Source organism: Natator depressus, chromosome 6 (assembly GCF_965152275.1).
Source record: "Natator depressus isolate rNatDep1 chromosome 6, rNatDep2.hap1, whole genome shotgun sequence".
NCBI classification, from domain to species: domain Eukaryota; kingdom Metazoa; phylum Chordata; order Testudines; family Cheloniidae; genus Natator; species Natator depressus.
The window spans coordinates 88,691,042-88,712,178 of NC_134239.1; the positions used below are offsets into that span (position 1 = coordinate 88,691,042).

Sequence of the window (21,137 nt, forward strand, 5' to 3'; positions counted from 1 at the left end):
CTCCTCTCTACTCAGGCACTAGCTGGTCCTGTGCCTGATCAGTTTAAAAAGCAACAAAAAAAATCAGACTCTACATAATCAATTAAAATGCACACAATGTGCCTCCTTGCAAATATCGCTCTCCCACCTGGTTCACATCTCAGCTCCCTCCCACCACAGGCTGTTGTGATTTACAGCTTTATCAGTCATATTTAAAGGTCAAGCCCACCACCACTGTCAAACACTGAGCCCACTAGCATGGAATGTTACGGATACCGGTAACCATATTTCCCCAAAGGGAAAACGGGACACCGCCTGGGGCTAGCCCGAGGGTCCCCACTGCCTGCGTGAGGCCAGCTCCTGCCACTCACCCTCCCCGCCTGCGCGGGGCCAGGCCAGCCTGAGCTGCTCGCCCAAACCCTCCCTCCCCCCGCACATTCCCTCCTGCCCTGCTAGCAGTTGCACCCAACTTTTCTGGCAAACTGGGCATTTGTCCCATTTGTTCTTGCCAACTGATGATCAAATAAATTGGTTAGTCTCTAAGGTGCCACAAGTACTCCTTTTTCTTCTTGCGAATACAGACTAACACGGCTGCTACTCTGAAACCAGTCTTTAAGAGGTGGCATTTGAGAGCCTTGTCATGTCAGTAATCACTGGAATTTATCTGCCTCGCTCTCCCTCCCACTAGGAAGATTAAGTGGCTTCCCAGCTGGGACAGAATATTCATGTCCGGGTTGTTATAAACTGGACTCCACTTTGAATGCTTGGAAGCCAGGGGATCTGACACACATATACATGCTGGGCTGCAATTGTCTATTCCAACCCCTTTCCCACCACCTCTTTGTCCTCCCCCTGCCTCATACAGCACCTGCTGTGAGCTCCATTTAGTGTATCAGTTCCAAGAATTTCCCCAGCTCTTTCTGACACAGCCAAGATCAAGAACAAAAGAGAAACGCACCCTCTGGGCCTCTCTATCAGCTTTCTTCCCCCTCCCCCCCAGAGCCCGTGTCCAAGACAGTCGGAGCCGCTCTCAGCACTGAACATTTACATCTTTTATGACACCCTTCCCACTTCTCACACTTCTTCACTAGCAAAGGCTGTGTCCATTCCAGGACATGCCTCGGGGCAGGGCTGGGGAGTGAGTCCTGGAGTCAGACCTTCTGGGGAAGCACTGCACTGTTTACACCACAGGCCATTTCATATCCGCTGTTCTGGTGACACGCTCCAAACGACCCCCTCTGCACTGCAGGCTGAGGGATTTGCTATTGATTCAGAAGTCAGAGAAGGAAGAGCTCTAGTTGGTCTAGCTGACCCCCTCCCAGCAGTGCAACGTAATTCCCTCTGGTGTACTAAGCAGGGCTTTGGCCAGTCCAGTTCTCAATGAGCCATGAGATAAGGCTGCCACTCCCTTCTCTGTGCAGAGCTTGACTGATCTCACCATTCAGAAATTGCCTGAGATTCAGCCTGTAGTTTCCTAGGTGTCAGTCCGTCCTTTTGCTCTCAGTTATAACCCCTTGCATGCCTCCCACAATCCTCCTACCTCCTGGCTGTTGTCCCCCCTGAGCCCAATGTTCCATACCCAAGCTAGACAGATTTAGCTCTATTCAACTTTCCTCATCAGTCACTGCAGGCTGATGAGGAAAGTTGAATAGACCCCCTCTGCACTGCAGGCTGAGGGATTTGCTATTGATTCAGAAGTCAGAGAAGGAAGAGCTCTAGTTGGTCTAGCTGACCCCCTCCCAGCAGTGCAACGTAATTCCCTCTGGTGTACTAAGCAGGGCTTTGGCCAGTCCAGTTCTCAATGAGCCATGAGATAAGGCTGCCACTCCCTTCTCTGTGCAGAGCTTGACTGATCTCACCATTCAGAAATTGCCTGAGATTCAGCCTGTAGTTTCCTAGGTGTCAGTCCGTCCTTTTGCTCTCAGTTATAACCCCTTGCATGCCTCCCACAATCCTCCTACCTCCTGGCTGTTGTCCCCCCTGAGCCCAATGTTCCATACCCAAGCTAGACAGATTTAGCTCTATTCAACTTTCCTCATCAGTCAGTCTCTCAAGCCCCTCTTGCTTGTTCTTGTTGCTGCTCTCCAGCTCCTTCCAGTTTGCGGTCACAGCAGAGGCAGAGCTGTATGGACAGTGACTACACATTCTCTTTGACAGAGTGACAGTGGCTTCTTTGCAGCTAGACTGCATTGCAAGCTGCCTGTTCTCCACATTCAGTCTCTTCCAGACATTCCTGCTTCCCAGGTTCCCCCTGCCGGTAGCTGGGTTTGGGATTATCTTCCTCCAGACATATCAGCAGAAGCTTTCCAAAGTTGAGTCTTGCTCTGCTGTTTCCTGCCCATGGGTCTAATCTCTAGGCCCTTTTATAGTTCTCTGTATTCCCTGGAGTTTGCAGCTGCTCACAACTCACTGTCATCAGCAAGTCTCATAGCAGGTTGTTCAGTCCCCCTTTTGGATCATTAATGAGGAAATTAAATATAATTCGGCCTATTATTGTCCCCTGCACTCCCACTCCCTTTGTCTTCCTCTTGCTCTCAAGTCTATGTGTGTAGGTTGGTGCCTGTCATCCTAGTATCTAATGACTCTGCTTCTTCTCACCCTATTCACTAAGCTTGGATTAACCTTCCTTTTCCAGAGGGCCAAGCAGCCTTACTCTTCTCTTCCAAATCTCTCCTTGTGGTTCACCGTCTATCACTAACCTCCAACCCCTACTCTTCCCAGGTCCTACTGGCAGCCCCTGTTCCTGGGAAAGGGGTAGGGAAAGGGGTAGCAAGGAGATCTTCTGGGACCCCTCCCCCTGCCCCGAAAGAAGCCCTGGACTGTGAGGCTCCTTGAGAGTTCTTGGCACAAGCATGGGAGGAAATCAGTCACCAAACTCACATCAGGTCTCCACTAACACTGGGGGTGGGGGACATTCACCAGGTCTCCACTGCGGGTAGAATTATTATGACACAGGAAAAGCAAGGGGAAGAGCAGCCCCCATCCCCTTCCACAGAGAGCCTGCTGGGGGCTGAATGCTTTTATGTGCATGCGGGAGGGAAGGAAAGTGTGAGGGGATCAGAAGAGAAATGCTTTGATCTTGACTTTGAATCTTCAGCAGTTCCCAGAACTCCCCCTCCCCCACCACCTGCTGCCAGGAGCTTGCCCAGCATTATAGGACATGGGCTGGGATAAGCTGGCGTCTCCCCCTCCTGTCCAACAGCAGGGAACTGAGCTGTGTGCATTACAGTCACCCCTAGGGACAGCTCCCCAGAGCAGAAAACAGAGCCCAGAATCAGCGTTAAATCAGTCCATGGCAGGCACCCTTTGCAAAAGCGGGGTGCGGGAGAAGGGAACCCAACTGGGCAGGTACCTTGAGCGAGGAGGGCAGGGAGCCTAAGAGTGCAGAAGCCCAGAGCATTTCATTGGAAATCAAAGGCAGAGATGAGAAAGCCATTTGGGTCCCATCTCTATTATCCCAGGGCAGGACTGTCCCTCTTGTAAATGGGCCAGTGCATTTTCTGGTCAAGCAATAGGGCCTCTCCCCTCCTGCTCACCTTCCCCTGGAGGGACAAGTCTCCCCCTGAGCCACTCTCTGAGCAAGGGTTTCCCCTTCCTTCCTTTATTTCATTCCATTACCCTCAGTCCCTGCCCCTGGTATCACCCTAATTAGTTCCTCTCCCTCCGTAAGGGTTAACCCAGTGGTTCTCAAACTTTAGTACCAGTGACCCCTTTCACATAGCAAGCCTCTGAGTGTGACCCCTCCTTATAAATTAAACACACGCTTTTATATATTTAACATCATGATAAATGCTGGAGGCAAAGCGGGGTTTGGGGTGGAGGCTGACAGTTCGTGACCCCCCCATGTAATAACCTCGTAACCCCCTGCAGGGTCCTGACCCCCAACTTGAGAACCCCTGGGTTAACCCCTCTGATGCTAGCTGTCCCTCCCCTCTAGTCCTTACTTAGCTCAGCTACACAGATTTAGCTCATTTAATCTTTCCCCATAATTCAATTGCTCTAGTCTCTGAACTCTCTCTATCTAACTCAGAGAGAGGTGCCCAGAACTGAACATAATATCCCACCAGAGCTGTACAGAGAGGGGCTCTCACCCCTCTGTCTCCTGACCTGGGGCCACTGCACTGACCCAGCTTTTGGTGCAATTTGCAAACTCCACCCTGCTTGCTGCAAACTCTTCCCACTTCCCAGGTTTCAGCTTCCCTGCAGAACAGCACATGAGTAAGAGGGGAGAAGTCAAACCACAGGAACAGATGTGCAGCACCCCCAACTCCCATAGACTTCCATGGGAATGGAGGGAGCTCAGCACCTTGCTGGACTGAGCCCTGAGAAAGGCAAAGAACAAAATCTATTCTTTAGAGAAGGGCTGAGCGACACGAGCCCTGAATCCATTCAGATCAACTCAGGCCAAATCCAGAGCTAGAAGAATCACCCCAGCAGCAGCCTGACCCACCCAGAACAGAGCCTGGCTCTAGCTGTGACACACAGAAGATTGGGCAATTATACGACATCCCACAGCCCAAAATCAATGGGTCTCCTCTGTCCTCCCCTGAACAATGCTGGAGTCAATGAGTTACTTGGACTTGCTCAGCCCATGCTCCGTTCTGGAGGGTCCCCTGTATCTGATCCTGTGAGGGAAGTTGACTCTGCATTGGAGTTGGTGGGGTAGGGAGAGGAGAGTGCTTTCTTCTTATTTGGGGGAGAGTGTGGAATGTGTTCAAATGTGCCCCCCCTCCCCTTTTCAGGCCCTGTCAGAGTCATCACATTCCAGTGACGCAGCTACAAATGCCCCTCCTTGAACAAGAACCCAGCTCTATGCCCTGCGGACACTCCTCCCCCATTTAAAAAACACCAGGGAGAGTTACAAATGTCTATTGAAAACTGGACCAGTTTTCTGCACAGAAATGCATGTGCCGATGGCTTAGAGCAGACAGGCCTGACTTACAACATGGCAGAGAACCCAGCATGAGAAACTGAGCCCAGCTGGATTCTGCGCCCCCTGCCCCAGGGCTTGTTTGAGGAAGGACAGGCTGCAGCAGGCAGGTTAAAGCACAACAGCTAAACCACAAATGTCTCCATGACCTACAGAAAAAAACCCCAGCCTCCTCAGAACCAAGTAACAGAGAGCAACGGTGTCTCCCGTTGACCTGGCCCGGGGAACAGGCGGCACCAAGCACAGAAAAACACTAACTGCTTGTTTATACGCTGCAAGCCTGTGTGTGCAGTGATCTGCATAACAGAACTGCTCAGGGGTGTCTCTTTGTGTGCTTTCCAGCCCCCATGTTAATCACTGATCCAGCTGACTCTGGATTTACCAGTGTCCCAGGCCTGTGAGCCCAGCCTTGCAAATAAGACCAAAAAGTTACAAAGAGAAGGGTGCAGGAGAACATTGTTAGAGTGTCTGTGGGTGTGCTAGGGAGAAGGGAGCCAGCCAGGCTGCCAGGGAGAGGTGATTCTGAATCCGAGGGAGAAGGAAACTGGCTATGCAGCTGCCCAAGGTGTCAGGGAGAAGGAGGCTAAACTGGCAGCTCTTTGGGTTCCTCTCCCTCATTCACTCTCTCTGAAATGACTCTTCTGTGTTTCAGAATAGTGAACTCATTGGGCATGGAATCCAAGTTCTGGGTGAGCAGCCAACACCTGGAAATAGGGGCTGCCAGGGTTCGAAGGTAGATTGGGTCAGGGTCTTAATTGGAGGGATTGAGGAGAGTCTAGCAGCTGGGAGATGGGGCTGGTCACAGCACTAGTCTACAGGGAGTCATGCCCTTCTTCTCCTGCTGAAACCTCCCCAAGATGCTTCTGGAGTGAGCAGTGGCAACTGAGTGAGTCATTTGCACATTGGGAGGAGAGTGGGGGAGAAAACAGGAGTGAGACATAGGGGGTCTGGAAACACTTCTCAAATGTCCCTCATTTCAAGGGTCCTAACTCATTTTTAGCCCCAAAGTTACCTACAGGCCACACAACTTCAAAAATTTGATCCCCCCTTCCATTATTGATGGCCATTATTACATGAGGAAAGGAGAATCAAAAAATGGAAGGTCCAGAAAGTGAGTTATGCTGAGGAAGGAATGCTACAGCATGTTCGGTATCTGCATCAATAACTATTTTGTGCCTCTCACTTTGGGTCTTTGTCACACACCATATCCCATGCTTGGGCTTTGGCAGGTCAAAAGGTACGGGGCTGGGTTGGGGTCTGGGCTAGTCCTGGGAGAAGGGGGTGGGTGGAGACTAGACCTGAGTAAAGGGTTTGTTTGGGGGCCAGCAGAAATCACACGTTGGCTAAACAAAGGTGGATGCAGCTGACAACGGGAATAATGAACCGGTTGGGGATAACCTGACACCAGGGCTCCTCTCTTCTTATTGCTAATACCTGCAAGAGAAAACATGATGTATGCTGGGCTTCCAAGACCACTGGGGTCCATTATATCTGCCCACCCTCAGTAACAAGCACCAAAGCTCAGGGCCCCATTTTGGGGCAGTGGACAGTCAGTCTCTCACTCTCTCAATTAAGCATTTCAAATCCAAGAACTTGTTTAAACTTCCCTCATCTGAATTGTCCCAGTCCAGAGCCTGGACGCTGACTGTGCAAATGACCAACCCACTACAAAGACTGCAGGAAGCCGCCCCTGGTAGAACCAGAGTCCTAGGAAATTGACATACCATTCATTCCATTGCTGTTTTTTCCACACAAATCCAAACAGGGCATGGGAGACAGATGCTTTGGAGAAGCCAGTGTGGAATAGACATAGAGGGCAAGAGTGCAGGGGCTTCAGGGGGGCTGGCAGGAGGCAGTGGTTAGGTTAGGATAGACCACAGAGCATTGGAGGGCTGGAGAGGCTGTGGGAATGGCAGAGCTGTAGGTGGAAGAAGAGGGTAAGGTTTGCAATTTCAGGGTCTCGAGTGAGGTCTCAGAGGCTGCAGGGTCTTGCAGAGAGGACTTAGACTTTGAGGCAGTTGGTTTTAGGGACTGGGGGACAATGGAGCAAAACTCCCATGGGTTTTATTGTTTACACAGATTCATGTAAGGCCCAAGGAATGTGACGAATCTAATGTGCTGGGAGGGGCTGATAAAGAGATTTCTGGGGCCAAGAGAATAGGCAGAGGGAGAGAGCTGCAGCAGGCCAGAGCTAGTGGGAGGGGGGTGGTTTCTGAGGGCAAGAAAGGAGTGAAGGAAGGGATCCAATGAACAAGAGAGGGACCAGTCCAGGTATCAGGGAGAGTGGGGGAAAGAGGCTGATGGTAGAAGGGTGTGGGTGAGGGACAAGCCATGTGTATAAGCAAGCTGCCAGGAGTAAAGAGCCAGTGGGTAGAGCACCAGAGCCAGGGGGAGACTGGTAAGGTTAGGCTCTAGGAGACAGTAGGGCCTGGTGGTTACAGACAAGCAAGTAAATCTGGATAATTCTTTCTGAAAGGCAATGCAACTGAGACTTGGGTCTGCCATATTAGAACCAGGTTCTATTCCTAGCTCTGCCAGAAAGTATCTTATCTGTAAAATGGGGAGAATTATACTTGCTTGTCTCATAGAGAAAAATGTGAAGCCTTGCTCATGAATAAGGGTTGTGAAATGCACAGAAATATAAACAGCTGTGAGTGAAAGAGGTATGACTTGAACTCCTGGAGTCCTGGCTCCCAGCTCTGTGCACCTTCCCCATGGCAACAGGGTATTTTGTGGAGGAGGGTCTGCTTCCCACAATATTTCGGGCAGGCAACAGATTGCATGGGCAGTGGCAGGAGACTTGCCTGGGAAAGGGTAGGCAGGCCAGAGAGTGGGTGCGGAAGGATGATAGCTAGCAGGCTAGGTAAGAAAACATTCAATTTTTCTTGCTCTGAGTTGATGGAGCAAGAGGAGAAATCAAATCCAGGGCTGATCTCTGGGCAAGAAGTTCCTGGCCCTTTGATTCTCTTTCTGTTATAATTGTGGAAGCAGCAGGAGGGTGTTGCAGGGGCTGAGGAGGAAGCTGTTGGGGGTCCAAACCAATCAGTCTGTATCCAAGCTCCCTTCCCAGTGTCTGAGTTGCCCACATGGCTCCCAGCTACAGGCAGAGCCCTTCCTGAGGGCTTCTCTGCTTTTACATTTTCCTTTTGGAACTGAGATCTTCCCAGTTTCTTCTTGTTTTTCTGCTCACGTTCTGGAAGGTCTGAGAGCATACAGTAGTGAAGGTGCTGGCCCTTTAAGAAGTCCTGCTGGCCTGAGTGTCTTGAGACAATAGCCATTATCACTTTAGCTTTGGAAGTGACCCCTGAATCTGCACTCCTTTCATCTTGGATACAAGAGCACTTGAGGATGGACTATTTCCTGGTGGGGGAGGGGAGGAGCTGAGACCCCTTCACACAAGCCAAAGCCAATCACTCCAGATGGTTCACTCCAGATCTGAAACCAGTTCCAGTCTGAATGTGGGACCCAGCTGAGAAAGTGGAGCCTGCTGCGCTTCCTGCTGCGGGATTTAAATGTCCAGGGAACTGCCTTGCCGAGGGAGCAAGGCAAGCAGCAGCAGCCGGGGATTGGCTGGTGTGAGCTGTAGTGCTCTGCCCAACAAGCAAGGTGAGTCCAGGGGAGATTCCCAAAGCACAGCCCTGGCTCAGGAGGGAATCTTCATCCCAAGGGTGAAAGCCAGGCGTGGGCCGGACTGCAGGAAGCGCAGCCCAGGTCAGCAGGGTCCAAACGCTTGGGGCTTCAGCCGAGGGGGAAGCTGTGCAATCACCTCCGGACGCGGAGCAGCTGCAGGGTGGTGCCCAGGGGGCTGCGGCGGCTACCAGGGAAGTCCCTGCCTCACCCACTCTCTCTATTCCGCCTCCCCGCCGGCCCCAAGCCCTGCTGTGGAGCCGCCACCTCCCCATGCGAACTGGGCCTCCCAGGGCAGTTTCACCGGCTCCTCACTCCCCGCTTGGGGCCTCTCAGCCCATCTCTGGAACGGAGCGTGAGGAACCTTTGTATTGTCTCTCCATGTGGACTTCGCCCCAGGACATAATTGTCCAGAAAATGCCTTTCCTTCTTTCAAGGACAATAAACCCGGTTCCCCTCCCCCCATAGTTCCCCCTCCCCCAATGCCTTCTGGCCATTTGAAACCCCTGCATGTCTGAGGGTAAAAAGAGCCACACTTTGTCTCCCTTAACTTCCACCTCCCCACACACACAAACTTCCCTGTGCTGCAGCAGGGCCAGGGAGCCACCAGAGGGAACCCACAGTGCTAGTCACAGGCCTGTGCTGTCATCCATGACATCACAAACAACGCTGCCCATGAACTGGAGTGGAGCCTTCCACCTCTAGGGCCCAGCTTCCAATCTGGACCCACATGGGGCTAATGGTGCAGGGAACTGTCTGGTTTAGGGACTAGGACATAGGGCCTCCCCCCATCTCTGGAGTTCCAGTCTGACCCCAGGACATACATGGGATATTAGATGGGCTCAGGAAGGGTCTGAAAAATCCACTGTCTCCTGGTGAGCATGGGAGCTGAAGCCATCAATATCTGTGCAGCATCTGAACTTTGATTCTTTGTTTTGGTCAAGGCTTCTAGTCTTTATGGCTGTGAGAAACTTTCCAAACATGATGTCGTTTTCCTGGGCCTGCAGGCAGCTCCAGTGCTGCCACTGCTGCTTAGAGCTTACCCAAGCATCCATAAAGGGAAGTTCACAAGACTCTGTTCAGCTTCACTGCAGCTGTGGGCAGCCCTGACGCCTAGACTCCAAACAGGGCTTTGACACAGGGTAACACGTGTAAAGGACTTTCCACTATCTCAGTTAAGCTAACACAAATGGAAAAATGCACCCACTAGTATTGGGTCAACTTCACCTGGTTGCTGTTTGAGGAACTAGAGGTGTTTATGGGTGTGTTAAGATGAATTCGGCAGCTCACACCTCGTAAAGCTGTTGTCATGCTGCTGGAGGACTCAGGTCTTGTTTACACTAGAAAGTTTTGCCACTTTACTGGGATAGTTAAAGCCTCCACACCCACCCCCTGCTCCCACCCCCAAACCAGGTCTGAGTCCGACATAACTATTAAGCTTAGTCTACACTAGAAAATTTTCTACCAGTATAACAGTGTTGTGGTTAGGGGGTGTGACTTTTATATCTATTATAGTTCTAGCCCTAGTGTGAATGCTGTTATGCTGGTATAAGGTTCCTTATATCTGTAAAGCATATTTCCCCTCGCAAATTGGAATAATGACAGGTTTCAGAGTAGCAGCCGTGTTAGTCTGTATTCTCAAAAAGAACAGAACTAGTGGCACCTTAGAGACTAACCAATTTATTTGAGCATAAGCTTTCGTGAGCTACAGCTCCAATGAAATGAGCTAACGAAAGCTTATGCTCAAATAAATTGGTTAGTCTCTAAGGTGCCACTAGTACTCCTTTTCAAATTGGAATAAGCTGCACAAGTATAAGTTACCTTTATACCGGTATAACTGTATCCACAAGAAGGGGATTGTTTTGTTTGTTTCCTGCTTTAACTATCCTGCTATCCTTAAAGCGACAAAGCTGTCTAGTGTAGACAAGCCCTTTACACTCATGTTTTCAAGCTTCTCTCTATAATCATAAGGGATGGGAATGTTATTTTTGCCCTTGAAATGAAAGCTGAGAATCTGTTGTGGTCATGTGACTCCCACCGAGAATCTAGGCACATGCTTATTGTGTCTATGCCTTAATCCAGCTCTTAGTAGAACAGCAAGACTCCCCGCTCCACTCCTCCTTTCTCCCCCAGCATCCAGGAGGCTTTAGGGAAGGGTGGAATATTCGACCCTTCCCCTAATGGCTCTGGGTAGGGCGGGAGAAGAGAGAGCTGCTTCTCCTCTTCCTGCTGCAAAGGAGTGGGCAGTGGTTTCACGTTCATGAGATGCCTAATAGCCAGAGACTAATATGAAAACTACAGCCCCTGACCAGGGTTCGGGGATAGCACCCTAGTGGGAATTCCTGCATGTTCCTCCATCCCAGCAACTGGGGGCAGGGCTTCTCACCATGCCCCTGGACCTCCCTGCTGGCCACATCACAGGCTTTTGTGTCAGCCTCTGGTATTAAGTGTCTGGGCTCCAGGATTTGAGGAATGGGCTGTGAAGCTTCACCTCTAGGTCATAGGTTCAAATGCGATGTTGGGCAGTGGTGGTGTATCCCTGGGCTACCAAGCCAGCTGGCACTGTGTGTAATGAGCTTGTGACTGAAGTGCGGTGCCTAGAGGAGAGGTACCTAAATCACAAGTGGCCTCCTTGTTGGTAGCCTCAGCAAAGGGGCCAAGGAGTTGGACCTTGTGGACTAGGCTCCACGGAGGAGGGTTGGCCACATATAGAAGGAGATGAAGGGTGCTGGGAGCTTGCTTTGGTAGAGCTGCTTTGGGGATGAAACCAAGCCCGTTGTTTCAAAGCTGGCAATCCAGCACCTTGTGGCAGCTCCAAGCCCCACTCTTCCACCACCCTAGCCAAGCCCTGCCAGATCCCTATGCTACCTGAAGCAAGGGGTCTGCATTTGGGATCCATGCAGCAGCCCTTGGCTCAGGCTGTCCGCAGCAGGAGTTGGACGTGGTGTGGGGGCAGCAAGCTTAGCCCTGAGGAGTAGGGTTAAAGCGGTGGTTCTCCCCCTTCTCCATACTGTGACCTCATGTTACTATAGAAAAAGGTTTGGGAAGCCCCTTCCATCTCATCATAAAGGAAGAGAGGCTGTTCATGACCCCCAGATCGACAACCCACAGTCTGTTGGGATCCTGGAGATGGATCCCACTACTAAAGGACCTCCCCCAGCCTAAGCGGAGGATCCACATGGTCCGGGATCTCAATTAACTATGGGGGACAACTAAAGATATAACAGGGATGAGAGTGAGGTCACAGGGCTAAATGAAGGGAACCGGACAGGGACACCGAGCAGAGAACCCCGGACAGCGACCACTGCTCCTCGAAGGCATCAAGGGAGTCAGCGGATGCTGCCCAGAGGAACTCTGCCTGGATGTGTGAGACCAGGGAGGAGCGGAAGTAGGCCTCACAGTCACAGAGCACCCGCTTGTCTACCAACCTCTTCCTGGTAGTGTAAATGGCTACTTTGGCTAGTGCAGGAGGAGCTTGACAAGGAGGTCTCGTGACTTAGTGAGGCCATGGATAGGGTGTGCGAAGATGAACAAGTGTGAGGAGAAGTGCAGCCAGAACCTCAGCAGGAGGTTCTGGAGGAGCCGGAATAGGGGCTGCAACCTGGTGCACTCCAGGTACATGTGCGCCAGGGTCTCCTTCACGCCGCAGAAGGGGCAGGTGTCCAGGATGGAGGTGAACCGTGCCAAGGACACCCCTGTGCTCACGGCCCCGTGAAGGAGCTGCCAACTGACATCCCTGGCGGGCCTTGGGACCAGGGTGGAGTGTAGGCTGGCCCACTGGGGTGCCTCACCCTCCAGAGGTGGTAGGAGGTCCCGACACTTTGTGTCGGGGCAGGATGCAAGGGTGAAGATGTGAAGGGTGTGGAGCACGAGCGTGTACAGATGTTTCCTTGTCACGGTCCAGAAGCGAGACGGCTGCAATTCGTGCAGCTGGCTCACAGTGAAGGGGTGGGATGGCTGGGGGGGCCATGGCACAGGGGCCTGATAAAAAGGTCCGGAGGGCCCGGCATGCAGGGGGCGCTCTCTCGCAGGACCTGGTCAAGGTCGACAACCCAGTGAGATCATCTTACTTGATCTCTTACTCCCTGGACTGGGAGTGGTGTGGGGGTAGCATATTAAACCTGATGGGGAATGACCACCTCGCTCTCTGGGCTGAGAGTGGAGGATGCAGAGGCAGGATGTGGCAAGTCAAGTCCTGTGGGCTGGGCTGTCAGCCCTTGCAAAAGGGATTCACTGACACATACTCTGCAAGACCTCCTGAGTGAGGGGCAAGTCTTGCTCTCCTAACAAACCAGAAAACCTAAGGAGCAAAGGTGATGGAATGGCTAAAACAGGCACAGGTGTCTGCTTCCTCCTTGCCCCGGGGATGCTCAACGCCTGCTCTGCCCCAGGCCCTGCCTCCACCCCACCCCTTCCTCCAAGCCCCCATCCCTGCCCCACCTCTTCCCACCACCACTTTGCCCCCTTCCCTGAGCGCACCCCGGCTGTGCACCTCCCCCCTCTCCCCAGCACCTCCTGCACACTGCAGAACAGCTGATGGTGGGAGGGAGGGGGAGGAGCTTGCTGCCAGTGGATGCTAAGCACCCACTAATTTTTTTTTTTTGTGGGTGCTCCAACCCTGGAGCACCCACAGAGTTGGCGCCTATGAAAACAGGTGACCAAGACGTGTGGCCTGTCTGAACACTGCTTCACAAAGTATCTCTCTTGCAGCCTCAGTGAGAATAAAAATGTAGCCCTGTGCCCAAATGGCAAACCCAGATGCAACTGTACCAGGACTTAAGGGCAAGTCTGGCTCCCAGCTGTGGGGCTTTGGCCCATCTCTGCATCAAACCCACTGCATGCTTTCCCCTGTGATGATGGTGACTTTCAATCCTGCCTGTAATGTGCTAGGTGCTTTCCAGTCATAAAAGAAGGCTGTGTCCTGAACAGCCCACAATCTGAGACCAGCCAGAGGGACCTGGAACATAGGAACAGCCATACTGGGTCAGACCAGTGGTCCATCTAGCCCAGTATCCTGTCGTCCGACAGCAGCCAGTACCAGGTGCTTCAGAGGGAATGAACAGAACAGGCAATCAAGTGATCATCCCGTTGTCCACTCCTATCTTCTGGTGAACAGAGGCTAGGGACATTCAGAGCATGGTGTTGCATCCCTGCCCATCCTGGCTAATAGCCATGGACCTATCCTCCAGGAACTTATCTAGTTTTTTCTTTCTTTCTTTTTTTTTTTTTTTTAAACCCTCTTGTAGTTCTGACCTTCACAACATCCCCTGGCAAAGAGTTCCACAGGTTGACAGTGCATTGTGTGAAGAAATACTTTATTTTGTTTTGTTTTTTAAACCTGTAGCCTATTAATTTCATTGTGTGACCCCTAGTTCTTGTATTATGTGAAGGAGTAAATAACTCCTTATTCACTTTCTCCATACCAGTCAAGAATTTTAAAATGCTCTATCATATCGCCCCCTTAGTCATCTCTTTTCCAAGATGAAAAGTCCCAGTTCTCTTCATCTCTCCTCATGCGGAAGCTGTTCTATACCCCTAATCATTTCAGTTGCCCTTCTCTTACCTTTTCCAATTCTAATATATCTTTTTTTGAGATGTGGCATCCAGATCCACAGTATTCAAGATGTGGGCGTACCATGGCTTTAGTCAGAGGCATTATGATATTTTCTGTCTTATCTTTCCCTTTCCTAATGGCTCCCAACGTACTGTTTGCTTTTTTGACTGCCGCTGCACATTGAGCAGATGTTTTCAGAGAACTAGCCACAATGACTCCAAGATCTCTCTCTTGAGTGGTAACAGCTAATTTAGACCCCATCATTTTGTATGTATAGTTGGGATTATGTTTTTCAATGTACATTACTTTGCATTTATCAGCATTGAATTTCATCTGCCATTTTGTTACCCAGTCACTCAGTTTTGTGAGACCTCTTTGTAACTCTTCAGTCTGCTTTGGACTTAACTATCTTGAGTAATTTTGAATTGTCTGCAAATTTTGCCACCTCACCCTTTACCCCTGGAAAAGGGAAACCAGTACAGAGGTGACTTGGCCCTAGGCTAACAAAACAAAGGGTTAATAATAGCACTGTGGCCTTTGTTTTGTCTAGGTAATGTTTGCCTCACAACTAGACCTCTCTGCCTCAGGGTGTCAGTGTGGTCTATGGACAGAGCATCTGACTAGCAGTCAGAAGAGTTGAGTCCTAGTCCTGGTTTGGATTTCACCTCTGAGGTGTCTGTCCCCCCTTCTCCCCTCTGTCTGTCAGGTCTGTTGATACTGTAAGCTCTTGGGGAAAGGGGACTCTCTCTCTCTCTCTCTTTCTGAGATTTCACAATGCCTAGCACAATAGGGCCCAATTTTGGCTGGAGCCTCTAGGCATTACTGTTAGACAAATAATAATGGTTCCTTGCAGGCATCACGATAGAGGTGAGCCTTCAGCCAGGATCTGAATGCGGAGAGGATTGGGACCTTTGGACCAGCTAAGAAAGGATGTGCCATGCGGAGCAGGTGACATGGAAGAAGGCACAGCTATGCTTGTAGGAGAAACGGAGAAATGGACTGTTGAGGCTGCATCATTTAGGGGTGTGGAGGGGAGCAGGTGGCTGTCGGAGTGTTGGGCAGATAAATAAGGATGCACAGGACTAGGCAGGGCCTTGAAGGAGTGATAAGAAGCTTGAATTTGATATGGTGGAAAAGAGGAGCCAGTGGAGGGATACAAAGAGGGAGGGATGTCGTGAGATCATGGAGCACAGAATACAGCTTTAATGGACTGTGCGTGGGGGTGGCTATGTGGGTGTCAGGAAAGAGTGTACAGTAACCAAGAGGGGAAATAAGGGACTGGACTGGAGTTTTTGGCTTGTGATTAGAGAAACAGCTGGCTCTCAGAGCTGGTACAGAGCAAGGAGGGACAGGATTTGGATGTAGAGTTTAAGGCCAGAAGGGACCACTAGATCATTTAGTCTGACTTCCTGTATATCACAGGCCACCACCCACACACTAAACCCAACAACATGGCCTGGATGTAGAGAGATGGAGGCAGCTTCGATCTCATGTTCCCCAGTTTCCACAATGACTAAGGTCTACAGCCAGATCCATCCCTGTGCCAGCACTGAGGGGAGGCAGCTGGTACTCTCCTGACCCTGGGGCTGCCGCCTCAGCCCTTGGCAGAGGCTAACCCTCAGCTGCACCCTTTTCCTGCCTCCTCCCGCTGCAATAGTGTCTGTGGGCATTGCAACAGCAGGGAATAACTGGACTGTGGGGATGCTTCCTGCTCCTCCCACCCTGGAATGTCCCCGCCGAGGGATTGCAGAGGCCCTTTGTGCTGGCAGTATTCATCAGGAGGGCCCTTATTCCAGTGCCAAAGGGCAAGGATTCCTGAAATCACTCTTGCTTTATACACTTAGCCCTTCTTCATGCTTCTACAGTGAGTGGCATGCGCCACCTTGTGGCTTAAAAAGAAAAAGGAGTACTTGTGGCACCTTAGACTAACAAATTTATTTGAGCATAAGCTTTCGTGAGCTACAGCTCACTTCATCGGATGCAGTGAGCTGTAGCTCAAGAAAGCTTATGCTCAAATAAATTTGTTAGTCTCTAAGGTGCCACAAGTACTCCTTTTCTTTTTGCGAATACAGACTAACACGGCTGCTACTCTGAAATCTGGTGGCTTAAAGGGAACTACAATCACCATTTATTGCAAAAGTTGGAAGATGTGTATTGCACTGTCAGGTTACAGACTCCCCAGGATGGGTATTGAGAGCTTTGTTGTTCTCACACAATGATCCCAGCTGTGAAAAGGCTTCACTCCTTCACCTGACCAGGCAGAGGGAGCTCTTAGACTGTCCCATTTATTTGGCAGGCTGAAAGCTTGAGAATGGGCTCTGTGTCTAATTCTCACAGGAAAGCTGATGACTGAAGGGAGTGGCCATTCCCCTCTCCCAGTGCTGTTGTTGGATAATGAAATGAATACACTTTTTTTCCCTTTTGAGATTCCCAGGTTTTACCATTTGGGGTAAATGTTGGGCTCAATGTGGGCCTGAGCACAAAGCCAGGCACAGAACAGACAAGGTGTAAGCTTCCCCTCTTCACAGCTCTGCCCAGGCACCACACTCCTGGCCTGCAGCACCCCCTGTTCTTCCAGCCTTGCCTCCCACCCTCAAGCTATACTCTCCTACACCTTGCTTCAAATCGCTCCGGCCAGCCTGTCCTCTCTGGAGGCCATCAGTGCCATTTTATACATTGGCCAGAAGAGGTCGCTTGAGAGCAACACAAGATTTATCCCTTGTCCATGTTTGTGTGTGAGGACCCAGGATTCCTCCTTTGAATCTGGAGGACTGAGAGCAAGAGCGGCCCCCTTGAGGGTGGGGGTGGGGGGTTGGTAGGCATGGTCTCTGCTGGAGCTCCCATCGTTTGAATTCTTGTGTCTTGCAGGATGATCCAGCGGCACCAGCTAGTGCAGTCTGTACTGCAGGAGCTGCAGGAGGCCACTGAATGCTTTGGGCTAGAGGGACTAACCAGTGCAGCCCTGGAGGCTGAGAGGACCTTGTCCTCTTTCTCCCTACCCAGCTACTGCGGGAGGCAGTTCCAGGAAGAGTTGGAAGTTGACCGGGTAGCAAGAAGCCTGTATCCGGAGGACGCCCCCAGCAACATGCTGCCTCTGGTCTGCAAGGGGGAGGGGAACCACCTGTTTGAGGCAGCCAGTGTGCTGCTGTGGGGGAACCCCAGCCTGAGTCTGGAGCTGCAGGTGCGCACAGTTGTGGAGATGTTGCTGCACAAGCATTACTACCTGAACGGCATGATTGACTCCAAGGTGATGCTGCAGGCTGCCCGCTACTCCCTCTGCACCGAGGAGTCCCCTGAGATGACCAGCCTCCCTCTGGCCATCCTCGAGGCCATTTTTGATGCTGACATCAAGGCCACTTGTTTCCCTGGCACCTTTGCCAACATGTGGCATGTCTACGCCCTGGCCTCGGTGCTGCAGTGTAACATCTACTCCATCTACCCCATGAGCAACTTGAAGATCCGGCCATACTTCAACCGCCTCATCCGGCCCAGGAAGTGTGGCCCACAGACCTCCACACTCCACATCATGTGGTCAGGGCAGCAGCTCTCCTCACAGGTCTTCAAAGCACAGTACTTCGTGGCTGTGGTAGGCCTGGAAGAACTGGAACCCACAAGCCCTCCTCCAGAGCCTCCAGTCCAGCCAGTCCAGACTCTGGAGCTGCTGAAGAGTGACCCCCGGCTGACCTACTTTAATCTGTGTGACCGCTACAGCATCACCAAGAGCACCTTCTACCGCTGGAAGCGCCAGTCCCGGGAGCACAGGCAGAAAGCAGCCACCAGGTTTGCAGCCAAACACTTCCTGCAGTCTTGCTTCCAAGAGGGCAATGTGATTCCTCTTCAGCACTTCCGACAAATGTTCCCAGAAATCTCCCGCTCCACTTACTATGCTTGGAAGCATGAGATGCAGAGCATGGTCAATGGTGGCGATACCTCTGCTCCAGCTGAGGCTATGGTGTCACAGGAGCCTCATGGAGACCATCAAAAAAAGCCCCACCTAGATAGGGATGATGCAGCAAAGTCAGAGGGGGACCTAAGGCCAAAGATCCCTTCCCTGGAGCCCAACCAAGCAGGAATCTTCATGCAAGGAGCCAAGTCATACCTAGAGAAATGCATCTCCATGAACACTCTGGTGCCCTACAGGTGCTTCAAGCGCAGCTTCCCTGGTATCTCCAGGTCCACGTACTACAACTGGCGGAGAAAAGCAATTAAGGGGAACCCCAACTTCAAACCCCCTCAGCCTCCCTCAGTCAGCCAGAAGCCCCTAGTGAAAGGGAAGGCATACCTGCCATTCAAGCCTGGAAATCTGCCTGGCAAGAAAAGGCTGAATGGACACCGACCAGAGCCCAGAAGTCTCCTCCAGCTCAAACCCTCTCTCTATAACTGGAGAAAGCAGCTTCGAGACGTGGCCAAGAGGCATGTCCAGCAGTGGCGGCTGCCATTCTGCAAGTTCCGCCTGCGATACCCGGGCTTCTCCTCCACAGCCTATTGGTTCTGGAAGAGAAGCAGCCAGCAGATGAACAAGCACCCTCTCTGGACCAGCTCATCCCAACAGCTGAGTCAGGTCATCTCAGAGGCTCCTGGAAAAGCAGAGCCTGCGATAAAGCCACGGTCACAAATGGAAGTGGCTCCCAGGCATCTAGACAAGCAAGCATCAGTCACCCCCTACAATGCCACAATCTCGGGCTATGCCATGTCGGAAAGAGCCAACAGCCGGATGTTCGTGATGGATGTGATTGCCACTGCCCAGTTCAAAGCTCAGGCCAAACTGTTCCTGCAGCAGCGCTTTGAATCGAAAACCTTCCCGACCTACAAAGAGTTCAGTGCCCACTTTCCCCTCACGGCACGCTCCACCTACTACATGTGGAAGCGTGCGCTGCACGATGGACTGACGCTAGTGGATGCCTGAGGGTGGGCTGCCTGCTGGAACCTGCTCTCTGCCCTCCACGCGGGAGGGCAGTGTTTGTGAGCTGTGATTCAGCTCTAGCTATCTTTCTTTGTTTTTTCTCTTATTTTGTTTTCCCTTCTGTTTTGGCTAGATCTGGTCTTGGGGTACAGGGACCAGGTCTGCACATTGCCAGTCCCTGGAGGTGTGGGGAGTGGAGTGAGAGCTCTGGTTTGTGTTGGGTTAATTTCTGGGCTGCCAAGATGCCCCAAAAGAAAAAGGCAAAATGGAGCTTGCCTTCTCCCAGTGCTTAAGCTGGGATACAGGGTGGTGAAATGGGGGAGAGGGAGGGATATGTGACTCTGAAATGTTCCTGTAGGTGCCATGGGTATAAATGCCCTTAATTCATGGGCCAACAAGCTGCAGGCCTCCATTCTAAATGCTGCGTGCAAGATTTGCGGGCTCATCTGCCCCAGGTCACTGTCCAACCCAAAATCGATCTTGTTAATGTCAAGATTTTCTTGGGAATGAGGTGAGCCATATGGTGCCTGGCACAGAGGTCAACAAGCTCATTCTTGCCCAGGCCCCAAGAAGTGGTGCTGAGACTGTCCCAGGCATGGTGTCCTTAGGAAGAATTCCTAACAGCCCAGCCTTGGGTGAGGGCACCCTGGAGGCTGCACTGACTGTTGGGGAGCAGCCTCCCTGCTTTGGTGTATTCCTTGTTGGCTTAGGAGCAGGGGCTGGGAGCTGAGGAGCGGTTTAGCTCAGGCACAGCAATGACATGATCTGGGGTTTTGTGATTGTACTAATTCTAGAGGCCATGTGACTCTGTGGCTTCCCTGATCACTCATTGCCCTGCCTATAGTCACAGGAGACAAGACTTCCTGGCATTCCTTGGTTGGCGAGTGGATTGTGTTCCTGTTTCATTTGGTCTGCCCTTCCCCCTCTGGGAATGATCACATGTAGATCTTCAGCTAAGCAGGGGCCTGTTGGTCTTGTCCCATTCAAGCCTGTGTCTTGCAGTCCTTTGCAGGCTCTGGAGAAAGATAACTTCCCTGAGTCCTCTGCCCTAGTAGCAAATGACCTCACTCCTGTGCCCCTCTGCAATCCCAGTCAGCGTGTGCCTTTATGTTCCTGTTCTCCAGGAGCGTCTATTTCACAGGAGTCTGGTAGGACACCCCAACCTGCTGCCCACTGCAGGGGGTAGAGAGACAGCACCATGGGCTGGGGGTGGGGTTCTGCTTTCACTATCTAAAAGGAACTGTAAGAGAGGGGGGAGGGTGACCCATGGCTGAGCCCTATGCTGAGACAGGGCTGGATGTGCATGTGTGACCTGTAGAAATTTAAAGCAATAAAGACCCTTCCACTCCCAGCCCTGTGTGGTGTCTCTCTCCTCTCACCCCTCTTGTCTGACTGAAATGCCTGAGTGAGGGTTGTTGCCCTCCTGTTTTTTGTAGAGGAAAGCTGGGCCCCCAACGGGGTGATAGTTTCTCTGTCTCCAGGGCCCTGTGCAGACAGCAGCTGTACAGCTTTCCCGCATGCACCATCTGCCCTGAGCCTGTGGCATCACCTCTAGGGAGGAGATGGGACTTCAGGCTCCCTTCCCCTCTGCTGCAACGGGCTAGCAGGGAGGGCAGTTTTGTTGCTTTGAGCACCCACCAGCTCATCTCACTGAACAGCTAGCAGGGATGCAATGGAGGACAGAGAGAGGGAAGATTATCTAGCCCTTCTCCCTACAAGCGGGGGCAGCTCCCTACAGCATAGGGCAAGGGCTAACACCTATGGATTACTGCCGAGCTGGGCCAGATCCAAACCAGTGACATAGGAACCGATCCAGTCCCTATTCAGAACAATGGGGGTCTCTATATTGACTTGAATGGAAGCCTCATCAGGCACATACAACTGAATGCTACGGGCAGGCTGTCCCCTTCTAATAATGTTAGAAAATGAGCTGGGAGTTGCACCTCTGGCTGATACAGGGGTGGTTTCCCACCCACAGGGGCCTGTCCCACATAGATATATTTATAGAGGTGGCAGGGCAGAGAGACACTGCAATACAGGCCTGCAGTGACTATCCTGCAGTCTGTCTGTGGCATGCAGCAGCACGCACCCCCCAGCTGCTGACAAAGGGAAGGGAAGCTACTGCCTGTTAGAAATAACCCCAG

At 51.7% G+C, this 21,137-nt stretch overlaps 1 protein-coding gene across 1 annotated transcript; it reads left to right on the forward strand.

Annotated features, from left to right (window-relative positions):
- Positions 1-8,291: 8,291 nt before the first annotated feature.
- Positions 8,292-20,221, forward strand: VRTN (vertebrae development associated). Its single transcript, XM_074957111.1, has 2 exons — positions 8,292-8,515; positions 16,959-20,221. Exon 2 carries the CDS (start codon positions 16,960-16,962, stop codon positions 18,994-18,996), a length of 2,037 nt encoding a protein of 678 aa, XP_074813212.1. The 5' UTR covers positions 8,292-8,515; position 16,959; the 3' UTR covers positions 18,997-20,221.
- Positions 20,222-21,137: the final 916 nt, after the last annotated feature.

Excerpts from the sequence above, each read along its gene's own strand:
- VRTN (XM_074957111.1), top strand. The coding sequence starts at position 16,960 with ATGATCCAGCGGCACCAGCTAGTGCAGTCTGTACTGCAGGAGCTGCAG.